The 19,396-nt window shown below is 34.3% G+C and overlaps 1 protein-coding gene across 5 annotated transcripts in view; it reads left to right on the forward strand.

Moving 5' to 3' along the window:
- LOC136031301 (proton myo-inositol cotransporter-like) overlaps positions 1-16,874 on the forward strand; it is a 132,500-nt gene extending 115,626 nt beyond the window's left edge. For all 5 annotated transcript variants that reach the window (XM_065710752.1, XM_065710755.1, XM_065710753.1 and 2 more), the window contains 6 exons: positions 1,630-1,757; positions 2,943-3,106; positions 7,749-7,857; positions 9,304-9,527; positions 12,459-12,611; positions 15,241-16,874. In XM_065710752.1, coding sequence (XP_065566824.1) covers positions 1,630-1,757; positions 2,943-3,106; positions 7,749-7,857; positions 9,304-9,527; positions 12,459-12,611; positions 15,241-15,458 — 996 coding nt within the window. In that variant the 3' untranslated portion in view covers positions 15,459-16,874. The remainder of the gene's footprint in view (positions 1-1,629; positions 1,758-2,942; positions 3,107-7,748; positions 7,858-9,303; positions 9,528-12,458; positions 12,612-15,240) is intronic.
- The last annotated feature ends 2,522 nt before the right edge of the window (positions 16,875-19,396 follow it).

Below are 19,396 nucleotides of genomic sequence, written 5' to 3' on the forward strand. Positions count from 1 at the left end.
TGCTAGAGCTAAAATGGGGAGTTAAGAGGTCAAAGGTTCATCTTATGCCTCCATTAATACAGAGTGATATCCGTGTGGGTCCTGCTTGAAACCTGCCCTGTTTTTACCTCCAATCATACATATTGAAAATCATTGAAATTGTTTGATAAAAACAAGGTGTATCTTGGCGAACACAAAATGGCATCCCTGCCTTCCTGTCCATAGAGTCTTGGAAGGATTTGTGTATCTATCCATACATCTACCTAAAGCTGATAGCAGCAAGGGTGGGAGGTGTTCATCCTATGCTTCCATTAAAACGAAGTGATATTTGTGTCGGATCCTGTTTGAAACTTACCCCTTTTTTTCCTCCAATCATGCAGATTGAAAATCATTGAACTTGTTTGACATAAACAAGGTATATCCTGGTGAGCAAAGAATAGTATATCTGCATTCCTGGCCATAATCTTGGGAGTATATGTATATTTATCCATGTATCTATCTAAATCTGGTAGCAGCACGTCGAGGACGGGTGCAAAAGGGCCTGATCTCATCCTTTAATCACACGGGTTAACAGCACTTGCATGGTTTTGGCTCAAACAAAATTCAACATGCCAACCTGTGTGTTAAAAATCTGGTATGGATATATAGAGCATTGGCAGGACCTCTGGCCCTCTTTAACTCTCTAATTATATCGATCGAAGATTATTGTACAAGACCAATTCAAAAAAGGTACAGTCTGCTTATAGTTCTGTTAGAAAGTTGGCATGGAAAGGGGAGGGGGAGAAAAAGATTGGAATGATTATTGGCCTACTTCATGTCTCCGATATTGGATGATTATATCACTATTATCGAGCATAATACGCATGATTCTACTTCTGAAAAGGTACAACATGCCTGTCTTTAATAAAAAAGATTAGTAAGAAGAGCGGACAGGGGGGTTGGAGGTTATATAGCCACTTTACACCTTCATAGATACTGATTTAAACTACTTTAATGATTCTTGTTCAAAAAAGGGCCAATCTCACAAATTTTAAAGGAAGCTGGTTGGCCTTGGAGACGGTTAAAAAGCTAGGGGCCCACTTTAATATCTAACAATACATATCCGAACTCCTTGTCTGATTTTTGCTCAAACAAGACACAAAATACCCACTATTCTACTAAACTTTATGCGTTGTATGAGGGAGTTGAAGCTCTTCAATGAACCCTTGACCCACAATTTTTCTCTAGCTATACAAACCGAAAATCTTTGCATTTTTCTGCCTCAAATAATTTGACTGATGCCTTCCTACTGTTGTGCAAAAAGTTCATAGGGGCGTAAAAGTGATGGAAGGATTGAAAGTTGGCGAAGAAATGGCATAATATATATATATATATATATATATATATATATATATATATATATATATATATATATATATATATATATATATATATATATATATATATATATATATATATATATATATATATATATATATATATATATATATATATATATATTCTAGAAGAATAGGCAAAATATAATACGAGTCGCTCTAAAGTAATTATACAAAGGAAAATCTGTCGGTTTCTGCTAAGAATTGTTGCAGAGGAATGTCTCAATAGTTAAAAGCTATAAAAAATTACAAAATTAACTTTATTCATTTTTAGGTCTATGAAAATGAAGATAAGGTATCTCTTGTTAGGAAAATTCTCTATGACCCTAACGTGAGAAAAGCATTAACTATTGGCTGTTTGCTTCAGATTTCTCAGCAACTCTCTGGAATAAATATTGTCATGTAAGTTTTGCCTTATTCCTTAAAGACTTACTGATAGTATTTTCACAGGATGTGATCCTATCTTATAAGTGTCTCGCAATTGTTTTTTCTATTTTGTTGTTCTTCTCTTTTGTTTTCTTTTCTCTCACAATTTTCTTGTACTAGTCATACTTGAATCTTTCAAGAGTATTGTCCTCGAGTACGGCCCTTACATGGGATTTTCGTACAAAAGGCAATCAATATCATTGTTTAACGTTACTGTTTTGGTGTCAGTCTGCAAATCAGACAGAATCCAATCTTATTCTCTTTTTCTATCATAGTCTACTGAATGATCTGTATATGATCATATATATGTGTATAATAATATACATATATATATATATATATATATATATATATATATATATATATATATATATATATATATATATATATATATATATATATATATATATATATATATATATATATATATATATATATATATATATATATATATATATATATATATATATATATATATATATATATATATATACCTAGACCAACGGAATAAACTTTATGAATTTTTGTGGATTAACGTTGAACCGTAAGGTACACAGTTGATCAGTTTTATTTTTGTAAACAAAATAGAAATAAAAGATCAGTGAAATCCCCATAAAAATAACCTCATCTATTTGCAATAAATGACCTTACTCATTTGTGGTGGTCAAAGGTCCAAAGGGCCTACCATCTTGCCCAAGCGAATTATAGCGAATATATTTTAAAAATATGAAAATTTAGAGTTGATCTCTACCATGTCGAACTGAGTGATTGAAACTTCTGTGAGCTTAAATTAACTAATTATTTAAGTTTGTTCCTCTCTGGAGAATAAAAGTAAACATAGTAAAAGGAAACATATTTTATGAATTACAAAATCTTAATTTTGATCGTCCCTACAGGTTTTTGTAATCTAAAGGGTCTTATCCTGTCTAGCTTCAGCATAGCTAACTCAATCTTTTCCTTTTAAGATTCAAGTTATCAAGCTGGGGCTGTATTAGTTTTTTTTTTTTTCCATTTACAGGTCACCATGACTACTTCAATCCTTTTGTATATAGTCTTATAATCTATATACAAAAGGTATTTCTAGCTTATAATCAAACGACAACTTAATAAAATCAAATTCGTTGTCTCAAAACTTATATTTTAAATAGATTACTATTTTAGGTACTACAGCAACAGCATTATGCAGATGAGTGGTTTCATAAATCCATATGTTGTAACATGGCTTTCAGTTGCTATTACTAGCATTAACTTCGTTTTTACTGCTGTGAGTATTGTCACAGTGGACAAAGCTGGCCGTCGGAAGCTCGTTCTGGCTTCTCTAGCAGGTAATTCTGGAATCTGGAGATAGTTATTGCACAAACTAAATAAATTGTAACTTACTGATTTAAAAAAAGCTTTTTATTAAAGACTTTCTAATAAAATATTTCAACTTAAATAAAATGCTTTATATTTCAATTCAATTTTTCCTTCTCTGCCAAATTTTACCTTTTCAAGTCATTTTCTTCTTAATTTGTGCTTTGAAGCCCCATTATCAGATCCAGCTAATGTGCTAGTCGTGAAATAATGTCAGCTCTTTTAATTTTTTTTTTAATAATTTTCCAAGATATTTGCATGGGTTTTATGTTCGAATCAATAAATTTATTTATTGATGGGGGATCACAAGGGGACAACAAGGAGGCGATGGGTAAATTTGGCTATGGCCAGCTGAAAAAAAAAGAAATGACAGTCTAATCGCATTTTGCCGATATAGTGATCTTGTTATCACTAACACATTCTTCAAACACAGAGCCTGACGTAAAACAACCTAGACATCCCCAGATAGAAGGACTCAGAATCTAATAGATTATATCTTCTTATCTAGACGCTGTAAATCTTCCACCACAAGCATAGTTTGCTTTGGCTGGCGGTGACTTCGATAGCAACCATTCAGTTGTTATGATTTCATTTAAAATATGTCTAAAAGTGGCCGAGAAACTCTCCAAAAAGCCCCCTAGATTCAAAGTAGACCTCTTAAAAGACCAAACTATCCGACAAAAATACACAGCTACTCTGTCCGAAAGAATTTCTGAACTCCTCTCTACATCCCCGCTAACTCAATCAAAGGATGATATCGATAATCTTGTGAAGAGTAGCTCGGAGGTTATCTGCGATGTCGCCCAGTGGACCCTGGGATTCCAAAAGGTGGACCGAAAACCTTGGATGACGGATGAAATAATCACATTATGCAAAGAAAAACACAACCCACTAACAAACTAGATAGAGAAAATCTGGATATGTATAAACGATTGAAACGTGTGATAGAGAAATCCACTCGCCATGCTCACCGCTCCTATATAAGGGAACAATGTGAGCAATGCGAAATGGCATTCAAGAAAGGTGACACTCACTTCATGTACAGTCGAGTGCAGGAACTAACCATAAAAAAGGACTGAAAGTCTGTACCCTCCCCGATGAAGATGGTAACCAGATCCAAACTACAGACGGGATCCAAACCAAATACAAAGAACACTCTGAGAGCAAATTAAACTCAACGATCCTCCCCGACCCAACGGTGCTTTACAACCTCCCTGTAATCCCTGCAAACCCAAGCTCACCCTCCACTTCGATCTGAGATTGAATCAGCTATCAAGGGCTTAAGGAAAAACAAAGCTGCAGGCCCAAATGGAATCCAACCGGAGTTACTAAAAGTAAATTGCGACCCCCTTGTTGACCTATACCTAAAAACTGCTACTGCTGCTTGGAAAGAAGGTCACTTCGCCTCCTCATTTTGTGAAGCCACGATAATTCCACTCCATAAAAAAGGCTCGAAAGCAATCTGTGATAACTACCGGCTTATAAACCTAACGAGCCATATTGCTAAAATACTCACTAGAGTAATGCTGGAGCGTATAAGAGCTATAGCTTCAACTGTTATTCCAGAATATCAGGCCGGTTTTTGCCCAAACAGGTCAACCATTGATCAGATATTTACGGTCCGCCAGGTTATGGAAAAATATCTTGAACATGGGCGCAGTATTTTCCACCTTTTTAATGACTTTAAGCAAGCTTTCGACTGTATATGAAGAGAAGGTCTGTAGCACATTTTTCTCCACTTTGGTATACCACAAAACTTAGTTTCATTGATCAGAGATATGTATTCAAATTTCAGAAGCCGCGTCGCGACTTGAGAGGGCGTTTCCGATAGCTTCGAAACGTCGACTGGTGTCCTGCAGGGTTGCTTACTTTCATCGGAACTGTTTAACCTGTTACTTACTCCTGTCCTTACTCCTTGGAAACTCTTCAGGTGTCCTCATCGGGTGAACATTGAACGAAAACGTCAACAAAAACCATGCTTTGAACAAGATTGCCGAAAAAAAAAGAAAGCTTAAGCCTCCAGCTCGGTGGTGACAACATAGAATGGGTTGAAGATTTCAACTATATTGGCAGCCTTATAAGGTCGGATAACAACCACTCGAAAGATGTTAATAGGCGCCTGTTGCTTGTCAACTCTAGTTTTAAAGCCTTGATGCTGATATAGAGGGAGTGAATCATGGACCTTCAAAACAGATGCCCAATGTCACCCAGCCGCATGTGAAACAAAGTCCCTTCGCCGTATTGTGGGTATTACGTACCTGGACAGGATCTCTAATATTCGGCTGTTTAAAAGTATCAATATCAAACACACCATACTTGAAAAAATAAAACTGGGGCAACTTAGGTGGCTAGGCCACGTCCAGCATATGGATAATTCCCGTCTTCCAAAAATAGTCTTCCATAGTCGCATGCATAGTTCTCGCCCCAGAGGTCGGCCAGATGGAAAGACAGCTTCTCTACACTCAACCTGCCACAACTTCTGTTCCTGTCTAAAGGTAGATGCTCATACAGACGCCACAGCGATAACATAGTGAATGAAGAGGCTCCAAAACAACCTTTGAGGTTGGATGGGACTTAAGTCAAGGCAGTCAAGAAGAATAAAAGGTGTTTTTTTTTTTTTAAATCTAGGGTGGTATGGGGGAGGCGATTTGCTTTTTTAAACATCTATTCAATAAAAGTACCCTGAAGTGTTTTTTATTCCAGCAGGATAAAAAATGCAGGGCCGAGGTAAATTTCAACCTAGGGACTATGGATTTAAATATTCTCTAATTTGTTTACCATAGATAGTTGTCACATCAATTGCCATAGAAAATCAGGACACAGCTTAGTCAGATGGAGAGTTAAATCATGAGTACTTTTTCTAAGTAGCCAAAATGATTGTGTCTTCAGAGAATAGTGTTTTCTGCTACTTTAGGGCATCAAACTACGATTTTGCTCACTTGCTTTTTTTTCTCCAGGATAATTGTCCTTTTTGAAGCATTGTATTAAAAATTTTTGACACAGCTTAGTCAGACGGAGAGTTAAATCTTTAGTACCCTTTTGAAGTAGCCAAAAAGATTGTGCCATAAGGGAGTAGTGTTTTCTGCTACTTTAGGGCACCAAACTACGATTTTGCTTACTTGCTTTTTTTACTCAAGGTTGAATGTCCTTTTCGAAGCATTGTTTTACAAATTTTTGTCTTGAATGTAAAACGGGAGCAGGAGAGAGTAGTAGCCCTACTTCACCTTTAAAAGACCCTTGGTTGTGCAGCTTGTTATTACAAACTTTAAGTAAAGAGCAACCTTTGTCAAAAGAAACACGGCTTTAGAAAAGTTTTGATGATAGCAGATACAACTAAAACCTATTTTTCATGCTGATTCTGAATATGCAAAATATATTAATCTAAAAGTTGTTCGTCACATGAAATTGTCATGTGCACAATTTTAGAAACAAGAAATGAACTTTCCGAAAAAGTCATGTCATTTTGATGGAAACTACAGGCCTAATTTCACCTCTGATTTAAATTAATTCCGAATTAAATTCTGATTTAACTAAAATAGGGACGAAGACCGCACTGCCTATCCATACCAAGCAACACAAAGTAGAAACAATAGGGATTTTTTTTTTTTTTAATTGAATATCACTGTCTTGGAAGAAAAAAAAATTCCGTATTGTTTCTACTTTGTGTTGCCAGATTTAACTTTGCCTAATTTCTTAGGTAAAGTTAAATATTTCATCTCTTTCATGCGGGGTCACTAAATTAAATAAGAAAATCTTTAAATTACCGAAAACCACAAAAAATCACCAAGAGGGCGAAAATTCACCTAATTTTGTGATAAATCACTAGCGGTGGCTACCCCGATCGTCGCTTGTTTCATGCCTTTTGCCTTAGCTTTTTGGAGCCATTTGTCATCTTCTGTGATTTCATATGCATCGTTGATGCCAAAAACGATAGGCCAGGGGGTGACCCTGGGAAAAAATAATGGGTTTTTGCTCTTTAGATACATACGGCGTAATTTACATAAAAAAGTACTTTTCAAAATTAAGTTTCTAAACGCATTTTCTTAAACTTGTGACGTATTTAGATCGTTTTTTCAGGCCCGAAAATCATAGGGTTCCAATATAAAATAATATGGAACAGTTTTTGAGGAAAAAACCTGCATACATACATAAATAAACTAGGCACACAGCAGGCTTGTATACATTCAATTATCTAGTCACGTATTAATATAATCATTGCGTTCTTTTTAATTTTAAGTTACAAGATGTCAAGTGAGTAAATTTCAGTTAAATCAAGAAATTCTGGCGTATATCCATTCCTCCCTCCTGTTTCTCCTTCATGGACACACGCAAGCTAAAAAACCCCGTTCCTTCATTCCATTGTAATTTTGCTTTTTCTTTTAACCGCAGATTTCATTGTGCAACGTTTTCCTTCGCAATTCAATCTGATTTTTACTGATCCTTGTTCCATGCCTTTTTGTTTAACTGTTGAACATCACTGTTTGAATGCTAAATTTTGGTCCAAAGAGTCACATGTTGTGTTTTGTTTTTAAATAAAAAGTGACTTAATAAAAATGAAAGTGAGTTTTAACGACTTAATTGAACGTATTTTTAAATAATAATATATGTTTATAGGAGTTACTCTATCACTTTTGCTACTAAGCTTAAGTTTTGTTGCAATAGATTCACAGTCTCCCCTAGTCACCTCCTTCTCTGGAAAAGTGGATACATGTTCTCAGGCGAGGTAATTATTTTTTGCTTTTACATTATTTTTTTTTGCGACACTGTTTTTGCGTTACCTATATTTTTAGTGTACTTCTCCGTTTCAAATATTGGTGAAAACCTTTTTAAAAATGGGCAAATTGAAAGGGTTATCAAGCTTTTGATAGCCCATGATCTTCAAATTTATTTTCAGATTAAACCGAAACGTCAAAGCTTCTGCCCTTATAGTTTTTTTCTTCTTATTTTAAAGAATGAACTTGAAGAATTGTAACTTTACTGCAAATTAATAGTAAATGAAGGCATTTTATTTCTATTTGTTTATTTTTACACTTTTTTTGCAGTATCCTAACCACGAATGTATTTAAAAATTTCTGTAACTGCGCTTAAAAAAAAAAGTTTAGCCCTATGTCTTGCGAACAAACAGTGTAAAACACTTCTGTTTTAGAGTTTTGCTGCCTTGTGGAAAGTGGTCACTCCTTACGTACTTTTTAAGGTGCTATTGGATTAAATCACTGTTACGTCTTACGTCATTTGAAAAGGAGTGTCTTGCAGCACTTTATTATTTTTTTATTTATGGTAAATTTTCAATAATTCACAACGCTTGAAGAAAAAGTTTAAAATTTGCTACTCAAGCAAAAGGCTTTGTTTTCAAAGTTGTCAAAAAAAGCTTAAAAAAACAAATTGATGTACATATGTATAGAACCTTTCATATTATTCCAACTCTATTTCTTAAAATTGAAAGGAAAGGATTTAAAAGATTTAAAAGACTTTGGAACTTTGTCGAAGGGGGTAAAAACTAAAGCTTTAAATTTACTAAAAGGGAGGAAACGGGTCCTCAAGGTGGTCTTTGCGCTGAGTAATTGTTAATAGTAATAGCAGCGGTAGTAGTAATATTTCTTTGAGCATGTTATAGATGCCATGACACTGAAATTTATATTCTCCTGAGACTTTGATTTTTTTTTTTTTTTTTTTGCCCAAGAAGCAAGTTAAGAAATCAAGGAAATGGTCAGTCACAAGACTTTACCTTCGTTTTTAAACCACAGTGAATTGGTTTGCCGTGAAACATTTTCCGTTTAAAACCTTTAAACCTATTCTTGTCTAAAAATAAATCCTAGCGTAAATGCATTGTTCAGACAAATGAATCATTTAGAAGTAATCCTGAAGTTTTGCCTCACCAAAAAATAGCTTTGAACAAAACGAGGTACTAATTTTGGCTCACCAAAGTCAGCTTAAATTGTACCTTGCCATAAAACAAAATTATCTTTGTATTGGGTGCAAGTAAATAAGGTTGTCTGAAATTTTTGGAAAAATTTAGACTCATTTAAAGCTAAAACCAATTTATGGCGCTATCTGTTCGCAAAAATTCATTAAAAGCTATTTTCAAAATTTTCGCGAAAATCCATATTTATTTCTTAACCCCATAGGACGACGTTCATAAATAAAATATATTCTCAGATTTTGTTTATAGGGTTTGCAAAGAATGCGTTAACAATGTCTACTGTGGTTTCTGCAAAGTCGGAAATTCTACGTTTTGCTTGAAGGCAGATCCACACTTATCCCTTTTCGGCTCAATTCAATCCTTATGCTCACCGAAGTCAGAGCAAAAAAATTGGTCTTTCTATTGGTGCCCATCCGATTATGGCTGGATGGCTATTATGGCTCTGGTTACGTATTTAATGTTTTATTCACCAGGTTAGTTCCAAAATTTTATTGAATTGAAGTTGAAAATTGAATTCTTAGCTTTAGCTACCTTTCCCTTGTCTTGGGGTCCCACGAGTACATTACAATCTAGGCTAATCAAATACACTATATTTTTCCTCTTTTTTTTATCGGATGTTTCTTGTGGGTCTTGATTTCCCTCTTCTTATGCCATTGCTGGCTAAGAATGTTTTTTATGTATCCTCTGGGTGTGATGTCTGCTGTGGCATGGTGAATAATTAATCTTGCATCAATTAGTTTTTTTCTTCTTTTTTATTTTGTTTGTCATTTCTTTGATTTTGATTGACTATCCGTTTATTTTTTTACGTATTTTTTAGTTGTGTAAAACAAACTTGTCTCTCTACCAGATATTTGTGTGTTTAGTATGCTACGTAAATTTTCATACCCGGCACTGAAAAATTATGCTTGTAAGATTCGGAATGCGAATGCATCTCTGGCTTCAAACGTTTCGTATCTGAATAGAGAACAACGTTCTCAGTTAAATAACTCTTGTTGATAATAATTTTCAAGTCTGTGTGCGCCCGCACCAATGCCCCACGTACCCTCGAATAACTTCTACTGTTGCAGCCGCAGTCAAGCGTAAACATAGCCTGTACTTGACAGCTTGCAAAAGAAATGATGCAGGTGATTTGGTTAAATATCGTAAATATAGAAACACACTGACAGGCCCTTTGCGTCTTGCTAATGAAAAATATTTAGCACGCAAATTTCATGAATTTAACGTTTGAAATCTACTTTAAAGAATTCCGCCCCCTCTTCACCTCCATTAACTTTCAAATCGTCCAAATAAGTCTTTGTAGTATAATTTTCAATGGTTTGTCTGCTGCAAATAGAAATGCGTATTTGAAGTACTGAAGCCCTGTATCGAAACGAAAGTGCTGCACGCCTTGACACCCCTTCAAATCTGAATTATATTAAAAAAAAATTACCTCACTCCCGCCTCTTTAAATAAATTCCTCTTTTACTTTACCTACATTAACATCAAAATTTTCATTAGATAATACCACCCCTTCACTACCTATCTCACTATAATTGTCCAATTTAGTCAAAATGTTGTCAACCCACATCAAAAAATGACCCTCAAAATCATTCAAGTCCGAGTGAATTGTTTGGTTTTCAGTCTACATGTGAACCTTTCAAACATCACCCGTTTTTTCGTTAAAATAAAAATGCTTCGAGATAGGAAGACCTTTTCCATACCTTCCTCCACACTCGAGAATCTCTCCAAAGTTGCTGAAAAATAGAAAGGGATAGAGGAAAAATTAGATTCTAATGTTAACGTTTAATCTCATTTTAAATTGTTTTACCCACTTTCAACTCCATATATCTCTTATTTTAGTTTGATATTTTTGTGTTTTGACATTTGTTGTATTTTTTTCTACATTTATCGACTTGTTACATGCTTTTAGTATACTTAATCTATTTGAATTTCCGTTTTATCTTGCTGGTAAATATTTTTTTTTTACTGACCTGTTAGACTTGTTTATGTTTTTTCTGCTCATTTCATATTAATTCTAATTGCTCTCTAGAAGTTTTATTGATGTTACTAAGACTTGAGCATTTTTTAGATTTTTCTTTTTGGTTACTTTTAACATTTGCTCTTACTTGTGAAATGTGACTTCCATAATACTTACGAGAGATTGCTTACGAGAGCCATTGTGGTTGTAGTGGTAGCTCCAGCCTATTAAATGTTATCAAAATAAAAATATCTTAACAGGAAATATATATTCACTTCTTTTCTTCAATTGGTGTAGTCTATCTCTCTTTCAATCCATTTCTTCTCCTACTTCTTACTTACTGTTCTATTCTCGCATTCATTCATTCACTCACTCACTCACTTGTCCATCCCCTCTCTACATGTCTACTTGTCTATCTGTTTCTCGCCGTGCAAAATTGAAATACGTATTGGTTGCAGTGGTAGCTACAAACTAGTAAGGTGTGAACAACAACCCATAGTAACGAAATCGGCAAGTTAGAGAAAATTGCCATCTGATTCAGAAATGTTAACCCTTATCTAAATTAGATTTAACAGTAAAAACACTAAAAATTCACATTTAGAACTATTCTTATGAACTTTTCATGGACAAGGCTTAATTATTTTTTAGCCAATACTAGGCCTCCTTGATTAAAGGCACACATTTGAATCGTAGGAACTTATTTTCTTCGGTTTTTTGTACCATTTTGTCGTAAAACATATTAAAATGTCATATTTAGCTCATTTTGTAAGCTTTCCATAGAGAAGGCCCATTTTTTGAGCCTGAAATTAATTTTACATCAGTTAAAAAGCAGATTTTTTACAGGGAGAATTGGAGACACTTAGTAACTTAGGAACTTAGTAACGTGGAAACTCTTTTCATTGAGAAATTCGCGCTCAACCTCAACCTCTAAAAAACTCAAATTTGAAATTTACAGCGACAAACTTCTCAGATTCGGAATCAGCAAGCAATTTTAATCATTTGATTAAAAAAAAAAATGTATAGCAATTTATTCAAAGTCAAGCCACATTTTTGCTTGACTAATCTTGAGATCAAATTGTTTAGTTTTCAGAAAAGTCCAAGTGACACTAATTTTGAAAAAAAAAAAATAGCCTGACCCTCATCTATTATAAATATGTTTGTAACAATTTCGACTTTATTATTAGTTATGATATTGTTCGTTCTAGGTTTGATTTCTTTATATTTCGTACTTTTAGATTTATATACTTTGTTCTTATGTTAAGATTTCTGTTTTTAAAATGATTAATATCACTCTTTACTTTTTGCAGTTAGATTCTGATACTCTGTTACTTCTAAAATTAATTTATTAAAATATTTTGAAGTTGATACTGCTTTAATACATTTTTCTTTACTCTTAAAAATTCAGTTTCTAGTGGGTACTGCATTTCTACAAAATATTCTGTTCTAGGCATTGGTCCCCTGCCCTGGACGATCAACTCAGAAATTTACCCAACTTGGGCAAGAAGCACATGCAACAGCATTGCAACATCTTTTAATTGGTTTTTCAATCTACTGACGTCATTTACTTTCTTGTCGTCTGTTTCTGTTATTGATAAACAAGGTAATTTCTCTTAACAGTATCTACTGCACTTTTGATTGCTTCTCTGAAGGTTACTTGCTCGTTGAAAATTTAATCTGCAGATCAAGAACCTGCGCAGAATTTATGGAGGTAAGGGGGCAATAATAAAAGACAGATCTTAGTTGGTGATTTGAACGAAAAGTGGTTAGGAATTTTGGAAAATTTTGTATTTGGGGAGGCCTAGGCTCTGTTCCTCTCTCCTCCCCCTGCGTTTCTCCTTGCTGCAGATGATGCAACTTTTCACCCAATAAAAGCTCCTAGATCTGGTTGTTCTTGGGGCGAATTACCTCCCCTTTCGATGAAACTTTTATATAAACTTGTAAATGGGTAATGCAATAGCCAAAAAAAAGTCTTATTCATGATGATCTTCTGCCATAGTACTTAATGCAGATTGTGCTGCCCGTTTAAATGGCTCTTTTTTCCCAAGATAGCAATTTTGAAAGTTATACTTGTGGGCCTTGTATTATTCTTGATATCTTCTTTCCAACCCACTGAATTTTTCGAAAAATATTCTTTGGTTGTTTATAAGGAGGGAATTATATAAAATAAATATAAATTAAATTCATCGTCCGGGATATGTTTCTCTGGTGTTGATGTAAACCATAATTTTTTTTTTTACCTGGATTTAACCCAAAAGGAGAAGAAAAATAAAACTAAGGTATCAAACTGATTTCAGGATCAAATTAATATGATAAGAATTTTTTTTTTATGAGTTCTTTTCTACTGTCTCACATCTCCGTCTTCTGATTGCGAATTTCCTGCAGCTCAAAGAGATGGGAATTAATTGACGCCGGTTCAAACTACTTTAGTTACTAGAGTCTTCATTTCCGATCATCTCAGAGTGTTCTGGTGCCCACATCAGCATAATTCTATTTCCATTGGATGCTAGTCTTTTTCATGCTTTATTGTATTCCAAATCATTTCTCACTTGCTCTTGATATTCTCAAGATCTTTAATCGGTCCCTTGTTATAGGTTAAGACACATTTATCCCACATTTACTTTTTAATAGGGTCAGTCTTTTAGCTGCATATATTATTCCAAACATTTCACCCTTGAGGACTGTAACAAGTTCTTGTAGGTGCTAACTTGTGATCAAACCAGGGCGTTATTCCCTTGCCCAAACCATGGCATTCTAGAATGTCACTATTTTAGTCCCCAATTTAGCGTGATCTTCTGAGCAATCTCTTTGACGGGTTATTTTGGCGAAGCACCTCCATCTCCTGCTCTACTTCGTCTCTATCCGTTATGTCAATATGAAATTGTTTTACAAGTTTTACCAAAGGAACAATAATCCCTATGGATATCTGCAGCTCCTTGCACATATTTAGTAAGGATTTGCAGGTGTGTATATGTCTGTCGATTTTCCCGTTTCCTATATGTTATATTTGAATCCTTTGATTAGCGATCTGTAGCCTGTCAGCACTTTTTATTGCTTTTTCATTTAAAAAATTCTCTATAGGATAAAACCTTGAGAGCTGAAGCGATCATTATGCAACCTAGACTTTTGACCAACATTAAATGAGTAGTTGGTCATGTTTGTCCATACCACTAGCCTATTAGTTAAAACTTGCCGATTTATCGTCTTTCGTCTAATCAGATCTGGTTTAAACAATATCATCTAGTGCTAAGCCCTGTTTTTTTTTTCCAAAAACTCTTTGGCACTATATTAGGGAAGCTGAAGTCCTCTACCTTTTTTTGACGCAGTAGACTTTCTAGATAGCTGATTATCATCGAAAATAATCTCCAGAAATTTCACCCCTTTTTAGTGATCTATACTAAGTTGGAGCTATCGCTGTAGCCATGATATCGGGTCACCATACATTTTTAAAGTAAAGGGAGTTTCTTATATTTTTGAATACCTATGCCTAATTCTTTTCAGGAGCAAAACACCGTTTCTTGCTAGTTTTTACACTGGTTCCTTTTCCTATGCAAAAATGCCTGAGTCAAGAATAGCCTCACTCCAGATCAACTACTAATATACTAAATCTGACTGCAAAGATTTGCAGTTCTGCAAAATATATGGCTCAAGCCCTCTGACATATTTTGAAGCAGGGTTGCCAACCACTGACGTCCAAAAAGAATGGTTGTTTGCTCAAAAAGAGTGCAAGTCAAATACTTTGTGCGCCCACGACTACCAAAGCTTGTGTATCACCTCTGAGACATAAAAGAGTACATTTCAAATGATTAGTGTGCAAGTTGGTAACCCTGTTAAAGTTAGGGTTTTTTCTAGCATTGTCCTTGTATTTTGTCTCTTTTTCGCTTTACTTTTCAGTGCTAGAGACTTAGTGAAAATCTAACCGTAAACAGCTTAAGCTTTGTGAGTATCTCTATTCTTCTTTTTGAAAATTGGTAGCTTTTTTTCCTCGCTACTTTTTCAATTTCTTACTAATTTCTCATATTTAGTAAGTTCAGCTTAATCTTTTTTGGCTCTTGAAAAAAATATGTCGATCATATTTTTAAACAAATTAGCAAAAAAAACTACAAAACCTTGAACATGACAAGTCTTCAGAAGTGTTTTTCATTAAAACTATTTGTACTAACTTTTTCCTCTGTCCCCTCTTGCCTAATCTAATCTTGCTTAATCTTGGAATAATTTTTCATTCTTTCCAGGTACCTTTGGGATTTATGCTGCACTCTCGTTTATTGGATTAGTCACCTTTTATTTGTTCCTACCAGAAACAAAAGGCATATCTTTAGATTCTACAGAAGATGTATTCGATTCACGTTCGAACCAACCCTCAGAAATCAATAGAGCAGTAATTAAACCAGAGTCAATTCAATATGTAAAGATTAAAGGAATTGACGTCAGCGGTGAAGATGATGAATGATTCATGGAAACTACACTTTCTTATTTTAATTATTTTTATCATGGAATAATTTTTATTTGTTAGTAGGACAATCTGCGTTGGTCCTCTCCATTATTTAGTTTTATTAACATATTTTCAGTTGATGTTTTTTAACGTTTCGTCCTTAAAGGAGACGTTTTTTTTTCTTAGAAGGCAATTTGTCAATTAGACATTGATAGATTCTTAGGAAGTGTCAGTTTTACTTTTCATCTAAACAGAAAATATAACCTAAATGATATTACTTTATCAGGTCATTGCATGATCAATCTGTCGCACCGGTGAATACTGCTCCAAGGTCTTTGCTTTTATTAATTCCTGGGAACTTCCAAGGATGAGAAAATATTCTTAAAGTTGTATCCCAGGCAAGCCAAGGGTATCCAGCCTTTCTCTCCCTCCTTTGCAGGCCAATATAAATAGAATTATTATCTTATAATTTATCAAACGCTTTCAAAAGATCTAAGATCAAAAACGGAAAATTGAATTTATGCTTGAATTCGGTCGATTTGGATTCTTGTTGTGCATTTTCTTGTGAATAACGGCTTCAAATAACCTTATAAACTATCTATGTAAACTTTATTTCTTTAAAAAATTTCTGGATGTTACTTTGATTTCTTAAAAATTTCCTCTTTATCTGAAAACGGTTCAATTGAATTTAAAAGAGCTTGAAAGGTGCTAAATAAAGTAAAAGTAGGTTAATTGAAATAGTTTCTTTTAATACTTGTGTAAAGATATTCTGCTTTCTAGAGATTAATGCACATCTTATTAACTTTATATTAGTTTTCTTTTCCTGAATTAAATAAAAAGCTAACTTTGAAAAATGCCGTTTTATGGAAAAAAAAAAGACATCGAGGCTCTATATTTAAACCCAGATACAAAGAGAAATTTATAAACGTAAACTACAATTAACATTTATGTTTGTTCTTCTTTTTAATTTTCAAATTTTTTAAGAGGGGGTTGGACAGAAACAAACTAAAACAAAAATGTCAGTGTACGTAAATAAAAAGTAAAATTCGTATATATGACATAATTTGCTTGAAAATACCAATAATTATATTTTTGCTGAACAAACTATCCCTACTTAAACGGAGTCCGGTTATCTTTTGTATTCGTAGTCAATTTCTCACTAAATCAATTTGCATTGGATAAAATCTCAATTTAAATTCCAATAAATCTCATTTAAATTCCAATAAATCTCAATTGCAGTTTGCTTCTCACTAAATTTCTGCAAACTGCGAAGCTTCAAGACTTTGCAAATCCACGGAGTAGCTGCTTTAAAACTGAGGGACTTCCTAAGATATTATGGTTTCTACAAAAATTTCTATGCGTCATAAAGGTTTATTTTTAAACAAGTATATGTTAAAGGTGTAAGGATATCAATTAAAACTATATTCTTGATGATTGTCATATTGCTTGTTTGTTTCAAATATTCAGGCTAATTAAAGAGTTTCACGAAAAACTGGAGAGAGATCAAGGAATATAACTTAGATCCAAGACAGTGTCACATCTAATGCCTGTTAGTCATCACTGTCAAGTATAGGGACTGGTATTAGTTTTTAATAATACAAAATAATGTGCAAATCTGGAATTGAAAGAACAAAAAAAAGCTCTAGGATCGGAAATAAGTGTTTGCCACTTCCCGTAAAAGCAAAAAGTACCCGGCAACTCGTAATAGAAGCCTTGATGACGTCCATTACAATAGTTCAGTGTAGTCAGATTTGAGTACTGATGGATTCCTATTTACACAATTTTATCAAGAATTTATCTAAATAATACTAGAAATATTAAATTTTCTAGAAACGACCTATAGTCGCTAATATGTCCGGACAGATACTGCTTCTTCATCATTGCTATAATTCAAAATATTTTAGGTCAAATTGGTTGTAAAGCTTATTTTCTTGTCTTTAAACTCGTTCCGCGCAAAAATCAACCTTTTAAGTTCAACTATGAAAAATACACTCTAGTCTTTACTTGGCCTTCCTGGTAATAAAATGGAAAGGGATTGATTCCCTCTTTGGCAAGTTTGAGGGACAGACTTATTGTTTTCCCCTGTAAAAAGACCCAGTAACAAAAAAGACGATTTGACATCATATTGCGCCAGCAATGGCTCTTGGGAATCTTCATCCTTATCCTTTACTGGGTGACCTTTTGCTCCAACCATGGTGTTGGCAGGCCTTACTTCTAAATCCAAATCCAATTCTAAATCTAAATCCAATTCTAAATCTAAATCCAAAAGTCATTAGACATGACAACAAAAATGCTTACATGAGAAATTACATCTGGCTTTAGTGTCATCAAGACACATCTGCAAAACCCCGTAGCCATTAGCTTTCAAATGTAGCCTTAACCGTCTCTTACGATATCCCAGTGTTGTGCTAGTGCCAGGGAAACAAACAGTAATAATTGTGCTAAAATATGATTTCCTTAATTTTAAAAGTAGGAGGAGGGGTCTGAAAACCTCAGGTGAAGGTTATTTTGTACATAAAAAATTTAGTGGTATAGTTTTCACTTCGATCTCTCACAGATTTCGGGAATTTTCAAGCTCCTTTTGAAGTTCCTGAAAATTTGTTTTCGGAATAAACTATTATTACCAAAACAAACCTAAATAACAATAGTCGTTCCTGAATCAGTGTCAATCGTAAATCTCTTACAGTTGAAACTGACTTATTTTTTTTTTTTTGAATTCTCGGTTATAATGTGTTGCAGTTTTCTCTTTACAGGGTCGAATCTGTAGCTGACACCATAATTTTGATTGTGCGAGTCTATGACCTATATTTTTATATAGGTTATAGGCTCGCACAATCAAAATTGTAGGAGTAAACCAAAGACTCGCACAAAAAAAAGGAGTAACCAAGAAGAAGCATGATCTTTTTTGCTAAAGTTTTTAAATTCGGACTATCAACTTAATAACTTCTCTTTGAGGTAACCTTCTTTAAACAGAGTAATTATGTTTAATTAAAACTTATTTTTGGGATGGTAAACAGTCTTGGATCTCCTTTATGTTATCTGAATTACCTGTCGAAACGGAGTATAGTTTCTCTACAATTAATTAGCGATATTAAAATTTAGAACGAGCACTAATAGCCCCATAATAATAGGGTAACAACTATCCTGCTACTTTTATGCTTGAATACAGTTTGCCATGTGCTGAAATCAAAGTGGATTGAAACCCCTACTATTACTGCTACTAATAACAACTCACCGCAGCACCAAGCCGCCTGAGGCCAACGCAGCTCGAACGCTCCTCCTCCATCCCAATCTATTCAAAGCATCGCCTTTACACCATCCCAAAAAGTTCCCATTTCCCTTAAATTTTTCGTAATACATCCTCCCACCTCAACCACGGACAACCTGCTTTCCGTTTAGCCCTAGCCAGTTGGCCGAAAAGGACAATCTTCGACAATCTGTCATCCTTCATACGCAAAACGTTCCTTAGCTATCTCAATCTTTCTCTCATTATAGCCCTAGAAAGCGGGATTGAACCACACTTTTCGCACAGACCACTTTTTGAAACACGGTCAGTCAGCCGGGTACCCAGAACAGTCTGTATGTAGTTTCTCTGGAAAATATCTAGCAAATCTTCATCCGCTTTTCGGAGGGTCCTTGCTTCTGAACCGCATTTGACCCACATCATCACTGTAGCTTCCAATATTCTATTCTTGGTTTGAAGATTTATCTTCCTATTCTTTCAAACTTCTTTCCACTGTGAGTACCCTATGCCTTGGCTATTCTGCTTTTAGCATATTCACTGCTCCCACCGTCTTTGCTAATAATACTACCAAGATGTCCATCTGATCAATCTTTCCGCTACCATTTTATATAAACACCATGAATCTTAGCATATTCTCTTTTAAGATTAAAATGAGTATAAAGTATATTTTTGAACTAAATTTAAAATAAATTTTGCTTTCAATCTTTCATAA

The sequence above is a fragment of the Artemia franciscana genome, chromosome 9, assembly GCF_032884065.1.
Source record: "Artemia franciscana chromosome 9, ASM3288406v1, whole genome shotgun sequence".
In the NCBI taxonomy this organism is placed as follows: Eukaryota; Metazoa; Arthropoda; class Branchiopoda; order Anostraca; family Artemiidae; genus Artemia; species Artemia franciscana.